An 18502-nucleotide genomic window follows, 5' to 3' on the forward strand; every position below is an offset into this window, starting at 1 on the left:
ACATATCCAATACAAGCTGGCCGCAGGTACAGAAAACAATATTTTGAATGTAACAAAATTGAATGGTTATTTTTTTTTTTTTTACATCATGATGATCTAGATTTTGAAGCATTAATATCAGAGTGAGAATTCATATATCTATGTTTTGAGCGTTTATATATATATACTGTATATATATATATATATCTCTCATCACATAATTTCGACCACATATAAAACTTTTACTTGTGTCCAAAAGCTTCAACTTGCAACACAATTTTCTTCCAATCACACAGATAATTTTCAGAAGGTCACTGATGTAGCTCTCTTTCCTGATATAATGAATATGTTCTTGCTTTTTCTTTTTCTCAGTGGTTTCTGAAAAAAAAAAAAAGAAATATTGAGACTCCCCTCTGGCTGTTCACTCACCTTCCAGCATTCACCACCTGAAATCTCTCTTCTTTTTACTTGTTTTTTTCCTTTTATCTCTTCTACCAGGGGTGTAGCACCTATTGTAACTGAGAATAAATTTGCTCCCATTATAACAATAATGCATATTTCCTCTTTGGCTGGAGTTCACGTACCAACGTTCATCTTTCAGCAAATCAGAGTGATCATCACTTAATTAATATTCATAAGCCATGGTTTGTATGCTGAGCCTCTGACAGAAAGTAAACCAATTTATATGAGAACCTCTGAAGAGAAGAAAAGTCATGTTTGCCAAAAATATGCAGTTTTATATTCATTTACATTTAAATTTAAATTTAGTCATTTAGCAGACGCTTTTATCCAAAGCGACTTACAAATGAGGACAATAAAAGCAGTCAAAACTAACAAAAGAGCAACAATATATAAGTGCAAATGACAAGTCTCGGTTACAGCCAACAATACTTTCTGTATAATTAATAAACCTTATTGGCAAACACTAGTGACTGACATTAGTAGGAAGTTTAGTTATTATGCTTTCAAAATATCTATCTCATATGAGTGTATCCGTGGCAACTAGGCATTTTATAGGCTTTGAGATTTTTAATATGCCTTCCCACTTTTCAGATGATTTCAACACCCCTGCCTCCTGCTTTCTTTATCTCCTTCTCGCTTTCTTTATCTCTGTCTATTCAGGTCAGCTCTTTGTTGGATATTTCTATTTTATATTTAAATGTTTTAAGTCGTTTTTTCGGCAGTGGTGAAACAAACCTACCAAAAGCTAACATAGATGAACTGAAAGTCTCTGGTCTTAGCTCTAAAGGTGATGATTCCTAAGGAAACACACATACATATACACACATATCTACACTCACACTGGAAGGGACCTGAAGGGACATAGAGAGTGCACAAAATAACACATGACAGATAGCAAGTATTTAGATAGCAACATTATGTGCTTTTGAAAGCCATGAACCTGTATGAGCTGCAGGCTGTGCAAACACAATGTCTGAATGAAACGCTCATTTATCAGAGCGCATACACACGCACACACTCAGTCGGGGGCTTCCCTCATGCTTAACAGCCTCTATCTTTTCCTACCTGTGAAATCAGACGCCTCGAGTATGTGTTGGTTTATTTATTTCACTGAATAGTGATTTTTATGGCATATAATGTCCTCTGAGTCTTTTCACTTAATGCTTTTATAATCAGATTAAGCAGCCATCTGTAGATCTCCTTCTTTCTGGGATTATTAGAAGGGCTCTGAGCTGTTCTTTGGACACCAGGCCCCCATAATCACCCCATATATATTACTTTCGGACGCTAGTGGATCATGCCGTCATAAGAACATACCGTAACATGAAGGATGTGCAGTGTTTTGCCAAAGTATTTCCTTTAGCAGCTGCTGGGGGAAAAAATCAGTGTTGGTGTGTTTTTAAAAGTGAGTCCCATGAGCCGATGTTTACAGTGAGCTGAGATCTCTGAAACATTTGAACTCAGTTCAATCTGGATTTGATCACACGCCTGTAAATTACAGCTCTGAACAGACACAAGGGGGAATTGAGGCCGGATTTGCCCTCAAATCAGTTTTACTGCAACAATCGGGGTCAATAAAGAGACCTGAAGTCCCAGCTCGAGTCCTAGAAACCGAGATGGTGAGAGGAATAGTTTCAGTCATCATTTACTCACTCTTATTCTTTCAAACCTGTAAGACTTTCTATCTTCTGTGGAACATAAAAGAAGATATTTTAAGAATGTGTGAACTCTTTTTTTGCCCCTACAATGAAAGTCAATGGGGTCCAATACAACTTTCCTTGAGCAGACAGAATACAGTGAGACATATTTGTTTTAAAGAAGAAAGGTTTGGAACAGCATGAGGGAAAATTTTTTGGATCAACTGTTCCTTTCATTTGCCTGATTTGGCTCGGATCTAATTGCCACTCAGGTGAATCGATGAATGAAATCGGTATAAAACAAGGATGGAGATGTTGATGCGAGAGCAGAGGGAAGGGAAAACATTAGAGTGTATGAATGCCAGATTGTTAGGAGCAACAGTGCAGAGGGGAGGGAGGGAAAGCGAAGGGAGCAGCAGGAATAAATAGCCCTCTGGGATCTATTCTTCTTGTTCGGCGCATCTGCCAGGGGCCGCACGAAACCCAATGCCAGCCAGTGAGCATGTGCAAAGCCCTGAGCTCAATGGAGATTTATTTCGTAGTGACTTCATGCTTCAGGTGTCCCCCGCACCTCTCAACCCCAGACTACCACTCCACAGAACGGACTGGAGCTCTGATCTTTATTCCAAAATTTGACTCAAAAACGTCATTGATTTGGACTCCTATAGGCCTCAGAGATGTGGTGAAGAAAACAAAAACATGTTACAAAATGTAACAACCCTGCCACTTTTCACCATCCAATCATTTCCCTTGTGGACCAAATCAAGTCCCGCCCTATTTTTAATCTTGCCAAATCCAGATTCTGTAATAAATACACCAGATTATTGCAGTAAAATGGGTTGTGAATGCTTTTTCAACTTGGCATCAGTGCATTTTTGCAATTCTGAACTTCCGTAACATTTTGTCTTTCTCCAAGCAGCAGAATTGAGCTGTTTCGTTGAGCAGTCTTTTCTAATATCGGACTGTTTGAAAAGTGAGTTTCTTTAAAGTGGTGCTGGTGTGTAGCGTGTGAGCGCGTGGTGTGTTTTGAAGAAGGCTCACAGGAGGCCGATGGTTTTTCGGCGGAAGACTGGAAAGATCTTCCTCTCTCTAGCTCCGGATCGACAGGGTTCTGCTGTCTGATCCTCGCTCCTCCTCTACCTCAGCCAGATGCTCTTATCAGACGCAAACACATCTGCCGTTGCTCTGCACACACACAAACAAGCACCGTCCTTATCCTTTGGACCACCATGAGAACCAATCACACACATATAAACACACATTCACCTGGAAATTTAAAATGTATTTTTAAAACCTGCATGTACAGCAGTTCTGTGCAGTCCTTTGAATTGCATTCCATTTTGATTACTTTGATTAATCACAAATATCAATTCTGCATCAAAATAAATGTTGACGTATCATGTTCTAGTGCTTTTACTTATTTATATTTTGTATAAATAAGTACTATACTGATATAATCTTTAAAAAAAGCCTCATTAAAAGGATGAAATATTATTTCATGTAATAATGCATTCAAATAATTTAAACATAATATAATGAAAACAAGCAAGCAAGCATGAATGTCCACCCCTAAACCTAGCCCTCAGTGGAGCATAAGCACGTATTAATACATTTTCAAACCAATTTGCCAAAATGTAAAATAGTTGTGAATTCCCCTGAGAGTGTTTTAAACATTATTTATGAATAAATAATATATTAAATGGTCGAGATTACACCAAATTAACTTTAAATCAAAATCGAAACAATTTACCTTGAAAAATAAATATTTTAAACCTTTTGTTAAAAATTCTTCAAGAGCTATTAAATTGAAACGTTTTTCAAAATTAAATGGAACAAACATGAATAGGAAGTCAAACCAAAAATTATTCAGACACCAGATATTATTTTTATTTTACTAGTGGGTTCAGGACACTATAGTTCATTTATGTAAGTGAGGATAGCAAAATAAAATAAAGTGTGACATACCCAAAAATTCTTCATACAGTGGACTACCAGTAAAACTGATAAAAATTTGGCACCAAAAATTATTCAGACACTTTGACCTGACCATGTTTTTCTTAAGCGTTTTAATGCAACCTTTTTACACCACAGACTGAACAAAATTAAGCATTGCTTGGTAATTGGTTGACCTAAATTGGTATTATCTAATTGTGTACTTAAATTTAGCAGCTGACATCTATTCAACCTAATTCATTACATACCTTTCTATCAAAGTTATCTGCATGACATTATCAAGATGAATTTGTTCTGACACAGTTTAACTCTGAGTTCTTGTCATATTTTATTACCAATTCCTAAACTAGAGCGAATAAACTGTGATAATGTGAGAAATGTTGAAGGTGTCTGAATAAATTTTGATTTGAGTTTTATTTTTTTATTTTTTTTTGTCTTTACCATGAACATTCTTATGTGTCATTGACTCAAGTATGTCTTGGAGAAACTGTGTGTCAGCACGTGTGGCATAAAGGCCATGGACCCCGAGTGAGTGATGAAGGACTGTGTGTTTGCTGTAATCTTCACTGCAGACCCCTGGGGAGCCATGAATGACGTGGTGGCCCACGGTGAGATTATACTGCACTGCGCTGGACTGGGTGGAGAGAACAGGATCCATCAGTGCTGTCAGCACCCCAGTTCAACAAACAACACCCAACATGTGACCGGCACATACAATAATTTGTGTATTTAACAGTCATCAGCATGTTATGTTTATACATGCTTTTACACTCACTCCCATAAATACTCAATGACACTCATGCACACACTCTGAGAATGTCCCACTCTTCGCCTCACCTTAACAATGTGTGATTCCTCTCTCTCTCTTTGTCTCACAATTGACGCAGATTTCACTCTCTGGTGTTCCTGCACCCACACATAATCACTTTTGTTTTATGCTTTTGTATTATTTTCATACTCAAAGCCTTCAAGCTTTCTTCAGACAAAATAACTCAAGAGTGTCTGTGCATTGAGGGAGCTCACGTTATATTCCAGACACAGTCATGCCACCTACTGCTTTTCTAATCAGCTGCTGGCACTGACCACGGGATCGTGACTGATGCCCTCTCTGAAGCCCCATCTCCCTCCCGTCTCTGCTCCCTGCTGCTTCACAACCACCTGATTTCATATTCACTTTTTATCTAAAGTGTCGTTAATTGGATTAATTGTAGAATGAAACCCGTGTTATTAATAGAGGAGGAAAATACAGGGTTTGGGCGGGGATTAATATCTCACACTACAAAACACACACACACACACACACACACACACAAGCAGCACACAGACACGTGTGGCCTGTCTCAGATGCGGTGCCTAGTAGAATGAAAAGATATGTGGCAGTGTTGATAAGAGCAAAGGATTCTTATCTAAGACCGAGATAAATGCTGAATCTTTTGTGCTGCCTTCAGAAATTGGTGATTTTTTCAGTCTGTTATACTAAGAAGGTGATGCAGCTGAAAAATGAGATTAAAGAAAGGATGATGAGTCATGTGAATAGGAGGATGCATGGTGAATCATATGGATATATTTGTATGGAACAAATGATGAGGTCTGTAACACTTGGATCATTCCCATATATGTAAAAATGCTACTTGCATTCAGCATTTTTGCTCATGTGCATCTGGACATTATTGGGAGCCAATCACTCTGGAACCATAAAATACATTTTTGGAAAAAAAGTCACTGGAGTGGTACCTTTTCAAAAGGTACACCCTTGTACCTTATTTACCACTAACAGGTATATTTAGGACCTAAATGCTACATATTGGCATATTGGTACCTTTTTACAGGGCTCTGTCCCAGTGACAGCTAATACCATTTGTGTGTGTATCATAACATATCTCCTCTTCTGGATTGTAAATATTTGGTATTATTGTGTGATGTCTCTAGTTGAAGGAATGTGTCCTGTGTCCTGTTATCTTCCAAGTGGATAGGATTTGGAGGAGGTCAGCTGAGCATGAAGTCCCAAGCTGATATAGCGTCTGTTCACATTTGTGTCTTCCATACTGATGAATGTGAAAATGATTTTTATCTCTCTCTCTTCAATGTGAACAGCTTCAATGTGAAACAAAGCTATTAAAAAAGTTCTCAAGGTTCATTTCATACCACATGACATTCCTACTGGATTGATACTTAGTGAAATAAAAGTAACCCTATAAAAGTAAAATAAAATAAATCCATAACTAGTGAAGAAACCATGAAGCTGTGGTGTTAAACTAGCATAAAGGTGAATGAACAATGACAAATCTTCATTTTTGAGAGAACTAATCCTTTAACTCAGTATTATTTTTTAATTAAAGAACATGCAGTTCTTGAAACTTCTGGAATCACACATTTAATCACGATTAATTAATTTAATATACCAATACTCCTAATTTATGTTAATGAAAAAAAAAAGTTTGAAATGAGCTTTGCCATAAATACAGGAGCATATTTCCCAGTCACGAAGGCTGAGAACCACTGATCTAATATTTATAGGATCGTTGTATACTGAATAACACCAACAAGATTTTTATATTTTAAAAATTGCATTTACATTCTACGGCCAGAAACATACGGCAATGAAGTTGCGCGCCGACGCATTTTGGAATTTTTGGAGCTGTTTTTTTGCAGATGAATACTTGCGTGAAGAATATCTCACACTACAAAACACACACACACACACACACACACACACACACAAGCAGCACGCAGACACGTGTGGCCTGTCTCAGATGCGGTGCCTAGTAGAATGAAAAGATATGTGGCAGTGTTGATAAGAGCAAAGGATTCTTATCTAAGACCGAGATAAATGCTGAATCTTTTGTGCTGCCTTCAGAAATTGGTGATTTTTTCAGTCTGTTATACTAAGAAGGTGATGCAGCTGAAAAATGAGATTAAAGAAAGGATGATGAGTCATGTGAATAGGAGGATGCATGGTGAATCATATGGATATATTTGTATGGAACAAATGATGAGGTCTGTAACACTTGGATCATTCCCATATATGTAAAAATGCTACTTGCATTCAGCATTTTTGCTCATGTGCATCTGGACATTATTGGGAGCCAATCACTCTGGAACCATAAAATACATTTTTGGAAAAAAAGTCACTGGAGTGGTACCTTTTCAAAAGGTACACCCTTGTACCTTATTTACCACTAACAGGTATATTTAGGACCTAAATGCTACATATTGGCATATTGGTACCTTTTTACAGGGCTCTGTCCCAGTGACAGCTAATACCATTTGTGTGTGTATCATAACATATCTCCTCTTCTGGATTGTAAATATTTGGTATTATTGTGTGATGTCTCTAGTTGAAGGAATGTGTCCTGTGTCCTGTTATCTTCCAAGTGGATAGGATTTGGAGGAGGTCAGCTGAGCATGAAGTCCCAAGCTGATATAGCGTCTGTTCACATTTGTGTCTTCCATACTGATGAATGTGAAAATGATTTTTATCTCTCTCTCTTCAATGTGAACAGCTTCAATGTGAAACAAAGCTATTAAAAAAGTTCTCAAGGTTCATTTCATACCACATGACATTCCTACTGGATTGATACTTAGTGAAATAAAAGTAACCCTATAAAAGTAAAATAAAATAAATCCATAACTAGTGAAGAAACCATGAAGCTGTGGTGTTAAACTAGCATAAAGGTGAATGAACAATGACAAATCTTCATTTTTGAGAGAACTAATCCTTTAACTCAGTATTATTTTTTAATTAAAGAACATGCAGTTCTTGAAACTTCTGGAATCACACATTTAATCACGATTAATTAATTTAATATACCAATACTCCTAATTTATGTTAATGAAAAAAAAAAGTTTGAAATGAGCTTTGCCATAAATACAGGAGCATATTTCCCAGTCACGAAGGCTGAGAACCACTGATCTAATATTTATAGGATCGTTGTATACTGAATAACACCAACAAGATTTTTATATTTTAAAAATTGCATTTACATTCTACGGCCAGAAACATACGGCAATGAAGTTGCGCGCCGACGCATTTTGGAATTTTTGGAGCTGTTTTTTTGCAGATGAATACTTGCGTGAAGTATATTCTTGTCTCAAACAGTGAATCACATTACACGGCAAAACCGACTGTGCAAATCAAAAACACACATAAAACGATTTAATTATAAAAAGCAACACACCATGAAATGCCAAGCCCTTTGAAAACACACAAGGCAAACACTTGTTGTCACAGATATGTTGTCACAGCGTTTCACAATATATCATCCTCGGCGGTGATTCTTAGCATTCACGGGCCTGCATTCTATTGGCTCTGATCTCTGTCCATCATCTCAGGCGCTGATTCATGTGGTTAAAACACTAGCCCCGCCTCTCCAGAGCTATGCGCTGATTGGCCACCCGGCGCGTCCGCGTCGTGCATGCAGCCAATGCGCGCGAGACGGGTCTGGCGCTCTCGGAGGTTTCCTCAGTCCGGAGCGGTAGCGCGAGCTCAGTACAACGAAGAGAACCCAGCGAGTTCATATCGCGCGACACTAGCGAAGGGAGAGAAAGAGAAAGAAAGAGCGAGCCTGCACCTTAAAATCAGCGCTTATATCCGGAGAGGGTCGCCGCAGCCTGGAGGGGGAACGAGGGATTTGATCTGCACCGTTATTTTTTTCTTTTGTGTTTTCTTTATTTCTTTTCTGGGGGAAGGATTGTGAGCGTTTGCGTGCAAAGATGATGGTCGGGGAGATGGAGGTGAAGGAGAGACCGAGGCCGAGTCCCGACTATCTCATGCAGTTATTGAACGAGAAGAAGCTCATGACGAGTTTACCGAACCTGTGCGGCATCTTCACACACCTGGAGAGACTCTTGGACGAAGGTACGTGTGTGTAAACCCGAACCGCGAGTGTGTAAGTTATGTGGTGTTTCACTAACGTACTTCACAAACTATCTGTCTCCAGCATAAGAGACTCTAAACAACGGTTATGGTTTCAGTTTTAAAGTAGACTTCCGTTTTTGGGTCTGGTTCTAAACGTTTAACCCCTTTTGGACGGTATTTAACCAATTTTCAAAAGTCGTTTTTCCCCCGTTAGTTCGTGTCTGAGGGTCGCTAACGTTAGCGCTGTTAGCAGTCTGCTAAATCAACAACTTTTACCCGTCGTGATATTTAACGTTACTAACTTTCACTTCTTTAGCAGCAAATATAAGACCTTTCAAGAGTTTACTCTTTCCCTAAATGTTTATTTTGTGCTGTAAATCACATATTACTAGGCGTTTCAACGGTTCCTAACTTGTTTTTGGGTGTGAGTGACGTTAGCCACAGTTAGTAGCTGCACACAAGAAACTTTGCGTTTATTTTTCGATTGAAATCTCTTTATTATATGGTTATGTACTCGGGTATACAAAATATTCATATCTGTACTCAGCGCAAGGGATTTAATCAGAACAATTAGCTGTTTGTTTGCAGATTAAGATTTTTTCCCCCTGAGGCATTCAGTTGAGTGTTGCATGAATGTGCCCTATGGAGAGTGAGAGAGAGACGCACAAGTGCCTATACACGTCTGTGTCAATAGTACAACATAAACTAACGTTACTGTTTTTATTCCACATATATTTAACGTATAACGCTTAATTTTTACCATGCAACCTGTGAAGGAGAAAGAGTGTCCGTGGCTGTGATATGCAGCAGGTTTCTCTCAATGCAGCTTGTGTATCTGCACCGTCACTCATTTGTCTTCACACATGTTGTGCGTTTGTCTGAAATGCACGTAGTATATAGTCATGCTCTAATCTCCCTCTGTTCCGATAAGGAGAGGCTTGAATTCCCCCTCACACACAAATACACAGTATCCGTCTTTATTAATTTCATGAAGTGCACGAAAGCTCGTGCTATTGACATGCAAACACGCGGCTCTGTTTGTCTTGTAACAAAGAGGGACGAGCAGCCGCAAAATCTGCCGCAATGTTATCCAATATCAGCTTTGTTTGCGTTCGTATTCTCTCAGCGCGTTGCTAAATCACCCTGTGAGTCACCGGATAAACTAGTTTGGGTTGACTGATCACAACTACACATTCCGACACACAACCCCAGAAACCACACTTTAGATTGGGTTTTTTTGGGGTTTGGTTTTGACTTTTCCAGACGCACAACTGAACTTCTGCCAAGTTCACGACTGGACTTGTTTTTTTTTCTTTTTTATGTTCAATATGGAGTTCAATTTTTGTTTGTTAGTTTTGTTTTATTATAGGAGAAAGAGCTTTTTAAAGGGATAGTTCTTGCAAAAATGAAAATTCTGCCATTTATTCAACAGAGAATATTTTTTGAACAAATGAAAATAAAACACATTTTTCAAATTATGCTCTTTTGTGTTTCACAAAAGCAAGTTTAGAATAGCTTTGGAATGGCATGAGGGTAAGAAAATGTTAGAATTAAACATTTTGCAAGAACTATTTCTTTAATCTTAGTTTTAGTATGTAGACACTGATGAGCTACCAAACTATTGAAGTTCTTACATCTACAGTAGGGCTTTTTCTTGTCTTATATACGTAAGTGGCACAGATGTGTTTCCATAAGAAGTCTTCTTCTTGGTCCTTTAGTGTCTCCATGTGAGAATTCTCATGAAGCTGTGTGCTCTGACACCAAACAGTGAGGTGTTAGTTCCTCCTGCAGTGATACAGCCTCATGTTTGTGTATCTGGACTTATTCTGCTCTGTTCACCTGAACTTTGCTCTTCTCTTGCTGTAATCTGTTCTCCTCAATCCACTCAGAAATGAGCTAAAACCGCAGAGGACAACTTCATCCTTCCTTTTTTTTTCCCCCTCTGACACACATTTCTTTGAACACACACATGGATTGGACTAGGTGTAAAATCTCTGCTGCGCTCAGCTGAATTTGCATACTGATTTGGCAATGCAAATGAGCAGCTCAGGGTGATGTGGTGCCAGTCGCGTATTTGTAACGGTAAATACTCAGACTTAATGCGTAGGGAGGGAAATTTGTACAGCTACACACAGCATCTGCTATCTCTCCTGACCTCTGCTTTACATCAGATTGATATGGGTTTTTTAATGCCTGATACTGATGTCTAGACAGCAGGGTGATATAATGCCATTTTAAACATGTATATTTAATGAATAATATTTATTCAAATCCAAAAACATGTTTGAGGATGGAAAGTGTGCAATATTAATCTGCAAAGCTGGCGGAGAATGTTATTGATGTGAATAATCACAAAATGGACAAATTGGTTGATGTGTTGGTCTGTCACGAGTTTTAGAAAGGACGTGCGCTCCATCTTTTCTGTGTATTGCACTGATCTAAGATCAGAGAGAGAGAGAATCCAGATCATTTGAAAAATGCATTAGCAGAGATTGAGCTGAGAAGGTTAGACAGATGATAGTATTTTAGGTATTTCATTAAGCATGACTGTTATTATTGTGGAGTGTTCAATGCGTAAATAAAGCGCAGACTTTTCAATGCAGCTTCACACTTTTCTGCTGGATGAAAGAGAGATGGCGTGTGGATTTTTGGAGGTGAAATGTGGGAACGCTCTCTCAGTTGTCGTCTTGTAAGAGTTCTCATGACAGCTGTGCACAAACGCTCATAACTCGAATGGATCGTGTGTGTTTGCAGCTGTTGTCATGGCAAAGGAAAACCAACACCCTTACGTCTCCCTCGTCACCCTTTCTGTTCCCCTCACAAGACAACTGCTCTCCCTCCCTCTCCCCACACCGTTCGAGTGTGTGTGTCAGGCTGACGAGAGAAAGACAGGTTTGCAGCGTGCTTGTGATCTTCAGAGGTGACCCTGCGGGTGTTTTTAGAGCTGTCTTTGATAAGTCAGTGGCAGCTGAGTCCAGTGCCAGAGCTCAATGCAGGCTGTGTTCAGAAATGGACACAGCGATGGAAGGAACGAGTCAAGGTTAAAGATCTTGATTTCTCACAGTCATACAGGTTGTTAGGAAATTATTCTCTCTTGAAATGGTTTGTTTTCTGTGGCTCTGAAAAATATATGCTGAATTTTCAGCTGCCATTACTCCAGTCTTCAGTGTCACACTATCCTTCAGAAATCATTGATTTGATGCTTACAAAACATTTCCTAAAGTTTTAAACAGTTGTGCTGCTTAATCATAGACTGTAAAAAAAGATGGACGACGCGTCTCCACTTCCTTCCATTATAGAAAAGTGAAGCCAAAGCATCTCAGTATGGCCGCTGCCATCTTGAGTAAATGACGTAATTTGGAGCCCGAGTCTGCGCAGTAGAGATTCGTTTGGAGACAGAGTCTGCGCAGTAGTGTCGTGAGGTGGAGCCACGGTATCAAACTCCCGCAGACCCAATCAACCATAACGACACCGTTTTTATAGCATCAAATTACTAGCTAAAATCAAACTTATCACAAAAACTAACAATTGAACATATATCAGCGTGATAACAACTACCTTAAATGACCAAAACCATCTTTCGGAAAATTGTATTGGAAAGTGTAATTTTTTTATTTTTTTTTTATTTTGACTGGTCTCATTCGTTTACATGGAGAGGGCGGGGTTTATGACCTGTACTGCAGCCAGCCACCAGGGGGCGATCAAAGAGCCTGCAGCTTCACTTTTCAGGACGTGTGAGGCACACCCATGCTTAATAGTTTTTGTGCTTTTTTTCTGAATGAATATAAAGTTTAAAAGAACAAACAGAATCTTTTGTAACTTTATAGATGACGTTACTGTTACTTTTAGTAAATTGAATGGATCCTTGAATAAATGAGTATTCATTTTTCAACAACAAAAAGTATCTTACTGACCTGATTTTTTTTTTTTTTTATACAGCTGAATTTATTATACAGTCCTCTAGAATAAATATAAATCTTGATTCTGATTGGTCAGTGTATAAGCTGTACTAGTACCAATTCCCCACTTCATCGATGATCAAGAAGTGATTTCTTCATTAAATTCAGTACATTTAGATGCAGCATTTGTATTTGAGGTCATTCCAGGTGCTAACAGGAAGTGATTCTTACAGGCTGGGACCTGTGGGACCCCTTACAGCATCTACTTTAATTAGCTAGCTAGATCCATTAGCTCAGGTACTCGGCTCGAGCCAGGGTTCAGTAGAGTGAGTGTGCAGATAATTTTATTCTCTCTATCTTTGTTTCTCTCTCTTTTTCTGTGTCCTGCTGGGCGGTGATAAATTGGATAGCAGGAAGAGGTTGACAGGGTTAGCGCTGGGAACAGAGGAGTCTCGCTTATTTTCTCCCCCCCCCCGTGTGTGTGTGTGTGTGTGTGTGTGTGGACTGGCCCCTGACTTGGCCCTTGTGTGGCCCCTGATAAAGTCATGTCTGTGTGCGTCAGGCTGTGCCCCTTTATCAGGGGGGTCTCACGAGCTTAGGGGTTTCTTATCAGACTCTGCCCTGCCAGCACTGCTGTCCGCCTGACGCCGCACAGACACCAGCACGCACCCTTCAACAACGTTTCCATCCGCGTGCAGTGAAGAATTTATTTCGTTGGAACAGTTTTGGCTCTCCTTGAACCAGATCACAAGTTCTCTTTTGGCTACCATAGCTGAGAGCGTGATAGGCTGAAGCTGATGCAATGACTCAGGCACGGTCACTAACTTCCTAACTACACTCATGCTCATGTGCTTCCCGTAGGAGAACAGCAGGGCTTTCATGGGCCAGCTCGCACAGGAACAGACTGATTCAGTGTTTTTGGAAGGGGAGGAGTCCTTTTCATAAGAACCAAAAAGCAAAAAGTCAAGTCAAGTCACCTTTATTTATATAGCGCTTTTAACAATACAGATTGTGTCAAAGCAACTGAACAGCATTAATTAGGAAAATAGTGTGTCAATAATGCAAAATGACAATAGTAAACACAAATTTTTCAGTTAAAGACAGTTCATCATTGAATTCAGTGATGTCAACATCCAGCTCAGTTTAAATAGTATCTTTGCAATCAAGTCAACGGTATCGCTGGAAATGAAGTGTCCCCAACTAAGCAAGCCAGAGGCGACAGCGGCAAGGAACCAAAACTCCATCGGTGACAGAATGGAGAAAAAACCTTGGGAGAAACCAGGTTCAGTCGGGGGGCCAGTTCTCCTCTGACCAGACGAACCAGCAGTACGGAAAAATCAATTTAAGACGTAATAAAACAGACGATGAACACTATTAACAGCAATTATTATATGATGCAATCAAACTTATAGCAAAATGTGGTAGTTCTGTATGTTGTTTCAGGGTTGGCATCATCTGAGGTCCTCTGAGGGGTTGGCATCATCTCTTCTCAGGTGTTCTGGATACAGACAGAAGCTCGTGTAAATCCTAGTTACCACGGGATGTCAATCCCGTGGCAAAAAACAGAGAAACAAATAGAAACATAATTAGCGTAGCTGCTGTTCCAACCAAGCAAAATTGATTTGTTTAACCCAAACTAAAGAATAATAATGTGCATTTGAAAAAGTCATGCTTTATAGCATGTGTGTCTGTAGTTTTACTGTGGTTAAGAAAATCTGTCCAGGAGCGGTTGGTGTTTATCCTCTCTCTTTCTCTCTCTCTTGTTCTGGAGCGGGGGAAGGGCCTCACCCTTTCACATTCCACAACTGCCTGAAATATCTCCACACCCCTTCACACTCCTCTTTCATGCCATTTTTGCAGTGTTTTTCTCCATTTTACAACCAGCAGCTTGGAGACACTGTGTTTGCCTTTGCATTTTCCTCGAGTTCTCGCACTCTCTAATTGAGCAACAGAGGAATTGTTTGGCTAAATCAGACAGCAGTATTCCTCAGCGCTCATCTACACATTCATTAAGCAATTGAATCCGTCTAATGTTTGTTCTGTCTCTTTAAATGCTTTAATTAGGCGTAATTATGATCACGCTTATTTCTTACGGGCTAGAAAATGGTCCTTGAATTGATCTACGTGGACCGTGGCCTCGGCCAAAGGTGGTTCTGTTTGATTGTCTCACCCTGTGATTTCAACTATTCACTTCCAATTTGCTCTCAGCAGCAGATAGGCAACACTGCAGGCTTTATTTCACTGCAGAAATTGGAGTCTCCAAACCAATGTGTTGACTAACCCCCCCCTAATAGAGGGCCAATCAGAGTGAGCCATGCACCAGACCTCATGGAAGAACGCAGATGTCATTGTGATATAAGTGGGTTATATGTCTGTCTTTTCTACAGCAAATGTTGTCAGACTGATTCCATTCAAAATATCATCAGTAGTTCCTGTTTTGTTATAATTCTTATTTGTTAATAAAATATTTATCTCTCTCTCTCTCACTCTCTCACTCTCTCACTCTCTCACTCACTCACTCACTCACTCACTCTCACACACACACACACACACACACACACAGGAAGTGTTCTTGCAGTTCACTCTGTCTACATTTTTTTTATTTATGGTTATGTACACATTATGCACAATATATCTGTGTAATATCATGAATGACCAATATTAGTGAATTTTTAAATTATCACTATTAAATGTTTAATTGTGGATGCTCATTTCTGCTAACAAAACATTTTAAAATGTAATTTATTCCAGTTCTTCTAAATATTTTAATATCTATTTTTATATCATATAATTCATTTTTTCCCCAGTATTTTTAATGAATGTGAAGTTCAGAAGAACAGCATTTATTTGGAATGGATTTTTTTTGTAACAATGCAAGTCTTTACTGTCACTTTTTATAAATATACTATTCATTTGTTTGGAAAAAAAAATCTGCCCCACACATTTGAATGGTAGTGTATGCATCATGTCAGCAGCCATAAAAATCGAGTATGTTTTTTACAAAGTGCATTGTGAATGTGATTGTTTGTCATTATACAGCATATTCATGTTTATTGTGGACAGACAAACTGCTTGTCATTAGGACACTGTAATTCCTCTGAACACACACAGTAGCATTCCAGAACACATTCTTCAGTTTCTGCATGTTTAAAAAAACACGTCAACATTGTGAAACCAAGACCAATATTCTAGAACAACCATTGATTATTTCTAGAGCACTTAACAACAGATAGGAACAGCTGTTTCACTCTGGGCAGATGACTGTGTGTGTGTGTGTGTGTGTGTGTGTGTGTGTAAGCTTTTGTAATTTTGTGTGTGTGTTCTAAAGGCTAAACGGAAAGACTATTCACTGAAGCTTAGTCACCTGTTGTAATTTTAACATTCCACTACAGCCAACTGTGCGTGAGAGAAGGAGAGTGGGAGAGAGATTTGTTTCGCTGTGGATGTTATATCGGCCTCCATCAATCCCGCTGTCAGACACAACAGAGAAGCCATCGCCATCCCTTCGCGCTACACAAAGATTTGTCTTTGTCTGCTAGCTCTTTATGCTGCTGCATTTGTGCTCAATTAGCTCTTAAATGTGTCAAAAACAAAAGCGCATCATGGGAGAGGAAAGACCATGTCACGACTGTGCTTTGTGAGAAGGCTTAGTGCGCTAGTGGGGTCAACAGATTGATTGTGTTCACAGAGAGAGAGCGATGGCTGGGTCGAACAGAACCGGGTGGCAGAAAAGAGAGGGAAAGACACATAGAAAGACAAATAGTATGTGTTGTGAATGAGGTCAGCCTGCATGGAGGGGGTGGGTGAGTGTCTGTGTGGTTTCACAGGGTGTCTGCGCTTGGACAATGAAGGATTGTGTGTTCAACATTACCCTCTCACACACACATGACATCGCTGCTCCGGCATATGGGATGTGACCTTGGTTACAGCTTCCTGTTTGAGACTTTTTGCACCACCGGTGTGACCAGCACAAAGCTGATTGTGTGAGGCTTTGCATTCTTTCACTCTTTAAATGTTCAGCAAACCTCACAACATTAGCTAGCCACACAGATAATTGATAGTGACCTTAAATGAATTTGGCTTTATGACTGAAGTAATTTAGATAAGACTGATATATACGCCTATGTTTAAGCATTCTCTTTCAGTTAAAGGAAGCCATAAACCCATTCTACACACTTATGCAGCTGCAGATGCACGCTGTGCCATCCTGTTGTATATAGATAACCTGTGTTTTTATTTTAACATGGTGGCAACAAACCACAGACCTTCAGATGACTGTGCTAATAAATAGATGTTATTCAGGTAGCTCGGCAAGATTCTCTTTAAGCTGTTGTTATTGTTGGGGTTTTCAGACACAGGTCTGATGTTGTGATGGCATTGGTGGAAAATTTAGTGTAAAACTCGTTGGAATGATTTAGTGGATTGATATTTATTATGAAGAGCACTACAGATTTGAGAAAGTAAACAACATATAACATACTGCTGGGTGGTATGACCAAAAATTTATATCACGGTATTTTTCAAAATTATACCGGTTTCACGGTACAAGACGGTATTTTTTTTCGCCCAGCACTAATATAACATGTATGAATGGGTTTGTGAATATAAAAATATGCCTTTACAGGGCTCGCAAAATGTAAAAATCCCTGGTAGCCCTTCGGGCAGGTACTCTTCAGATTTTGGTAGCCCGAAAATTTATTTAACTAGCCCAAATAAAAAATACCCTTTTTTTAAAATATAGACAATCAGATAGGCGTTTAAATGTCAATCAAAAATATTTTCAATACACAAATATCGACAAATACGAAGGAAGGAATTTTATTTCACTTTACAGGGTATCTGCAGAATTTTTAAAAATAAATTTAAGGCCATTTATGACCCATTTTAAGAGCTGCACAAGTAAAATGAACACAGTATGAGTGGGGTTGGACAATGTCTGTGGTAACATACAGTATTGAGCCATAAAATTACATGATTTACAGGTCAGATACAGGTTTTCACAAAAATAAAAATCTTATACAACAGCATTTAAGCCTTTAGACCATTTTTATGAAAAGGGATAAATCAAGCATATAAATTATTGTCAATTTAAAAAGTGTATATATATATATATCTGTCTTAATTGTTTAGATTTTTAGAAGGCACATTATCTTCTTTCTCATTTACAACTCTCATTTACAGTTGATATTTGCATTGATCTGACCATAAACAGCAAGAAAGGCTTATTAGAAATACAAATTCATTCTCTGCCACGAGGTGGCGCTTTAGGAGCGCTGAAATATTGCAGTTTCCTCGGTAACGGCTGTACACAAATCAACTCCATGCTCATAAAACGCTGCTTTATCAGGAATTATAGGTCAAATGAATAAAATGCTAACGACACGTTTCTGAGGACAGTCGGTTCCCTTCAGATACATTAAAATAAAGACATCCACGCCACGTCCAGGCCACAGGAGGGCGCAATGAGCAAAATAATGCACAGGGCTCTATAGTGCGACCATTTCAGTCGCATTTGCGACTGAAAACTACATTAAACTAAATGTATTTTCTTTACATTTAGAAAATATATTTAGGAGCACCAGTGCGACTGACCAGATCATCATCATACTTGTGATTGTGATCGCTGAGGGGAGCTTCAAAGGTTTCTACGTGTTTTTGCAGCATTGAGTAATGTATCACAGACATATCTCATGAATCCTTTCATAAGCAAAGTG

At 39.0% G+C, this 18502-nt stretch overlaps 1 protein-coding gene across 3 annotated transcripts in view; it reads left to right on the plus strand.

The window, feature by feature from the left end:
- The first annotated feature begins 8488 nt into the window (after positions 1–8488).
- The window catches only part of qkia (QKI, KH domain containing, RNA binding a), a 109348-nt gene continuing 99334 nt past the window's right edge, over positions 8489–18502 (plus strand). For all 3 annotated transcript variants that reach the window (XM_016498506.1, XM_016498508.1, XM_016498507.1), the window contains exon 1: positions 8489–8889. In XM_016498506.1, the coding sequence (XP_016353992.1) occupies positions 8745–8889 (145 nt within the window). In that variant the 5' untranslated portion in view covers positions 8489–8744. The remainder of the gene's footprint in view (positions 8890–18502) is intronic.

Source organism: Sinocyclocheilus anshuiensis, unplaced genomic scaffold (assembly GCF_001515605.1).
Source record: "Sinocyclocheilus anshuiensis isolate Anshui unplaced genomic scaffold, SAMN03320099.WGS_v1.1 scaffold446, whole genome shotgun sequence".
NCBI lineage: Eukaryota > Metazoa > Chordata > Actinopteri > Cypriniformes > Cyprinidae > Sinocyclocheilus > Sinocyclocheilus anshuiensis.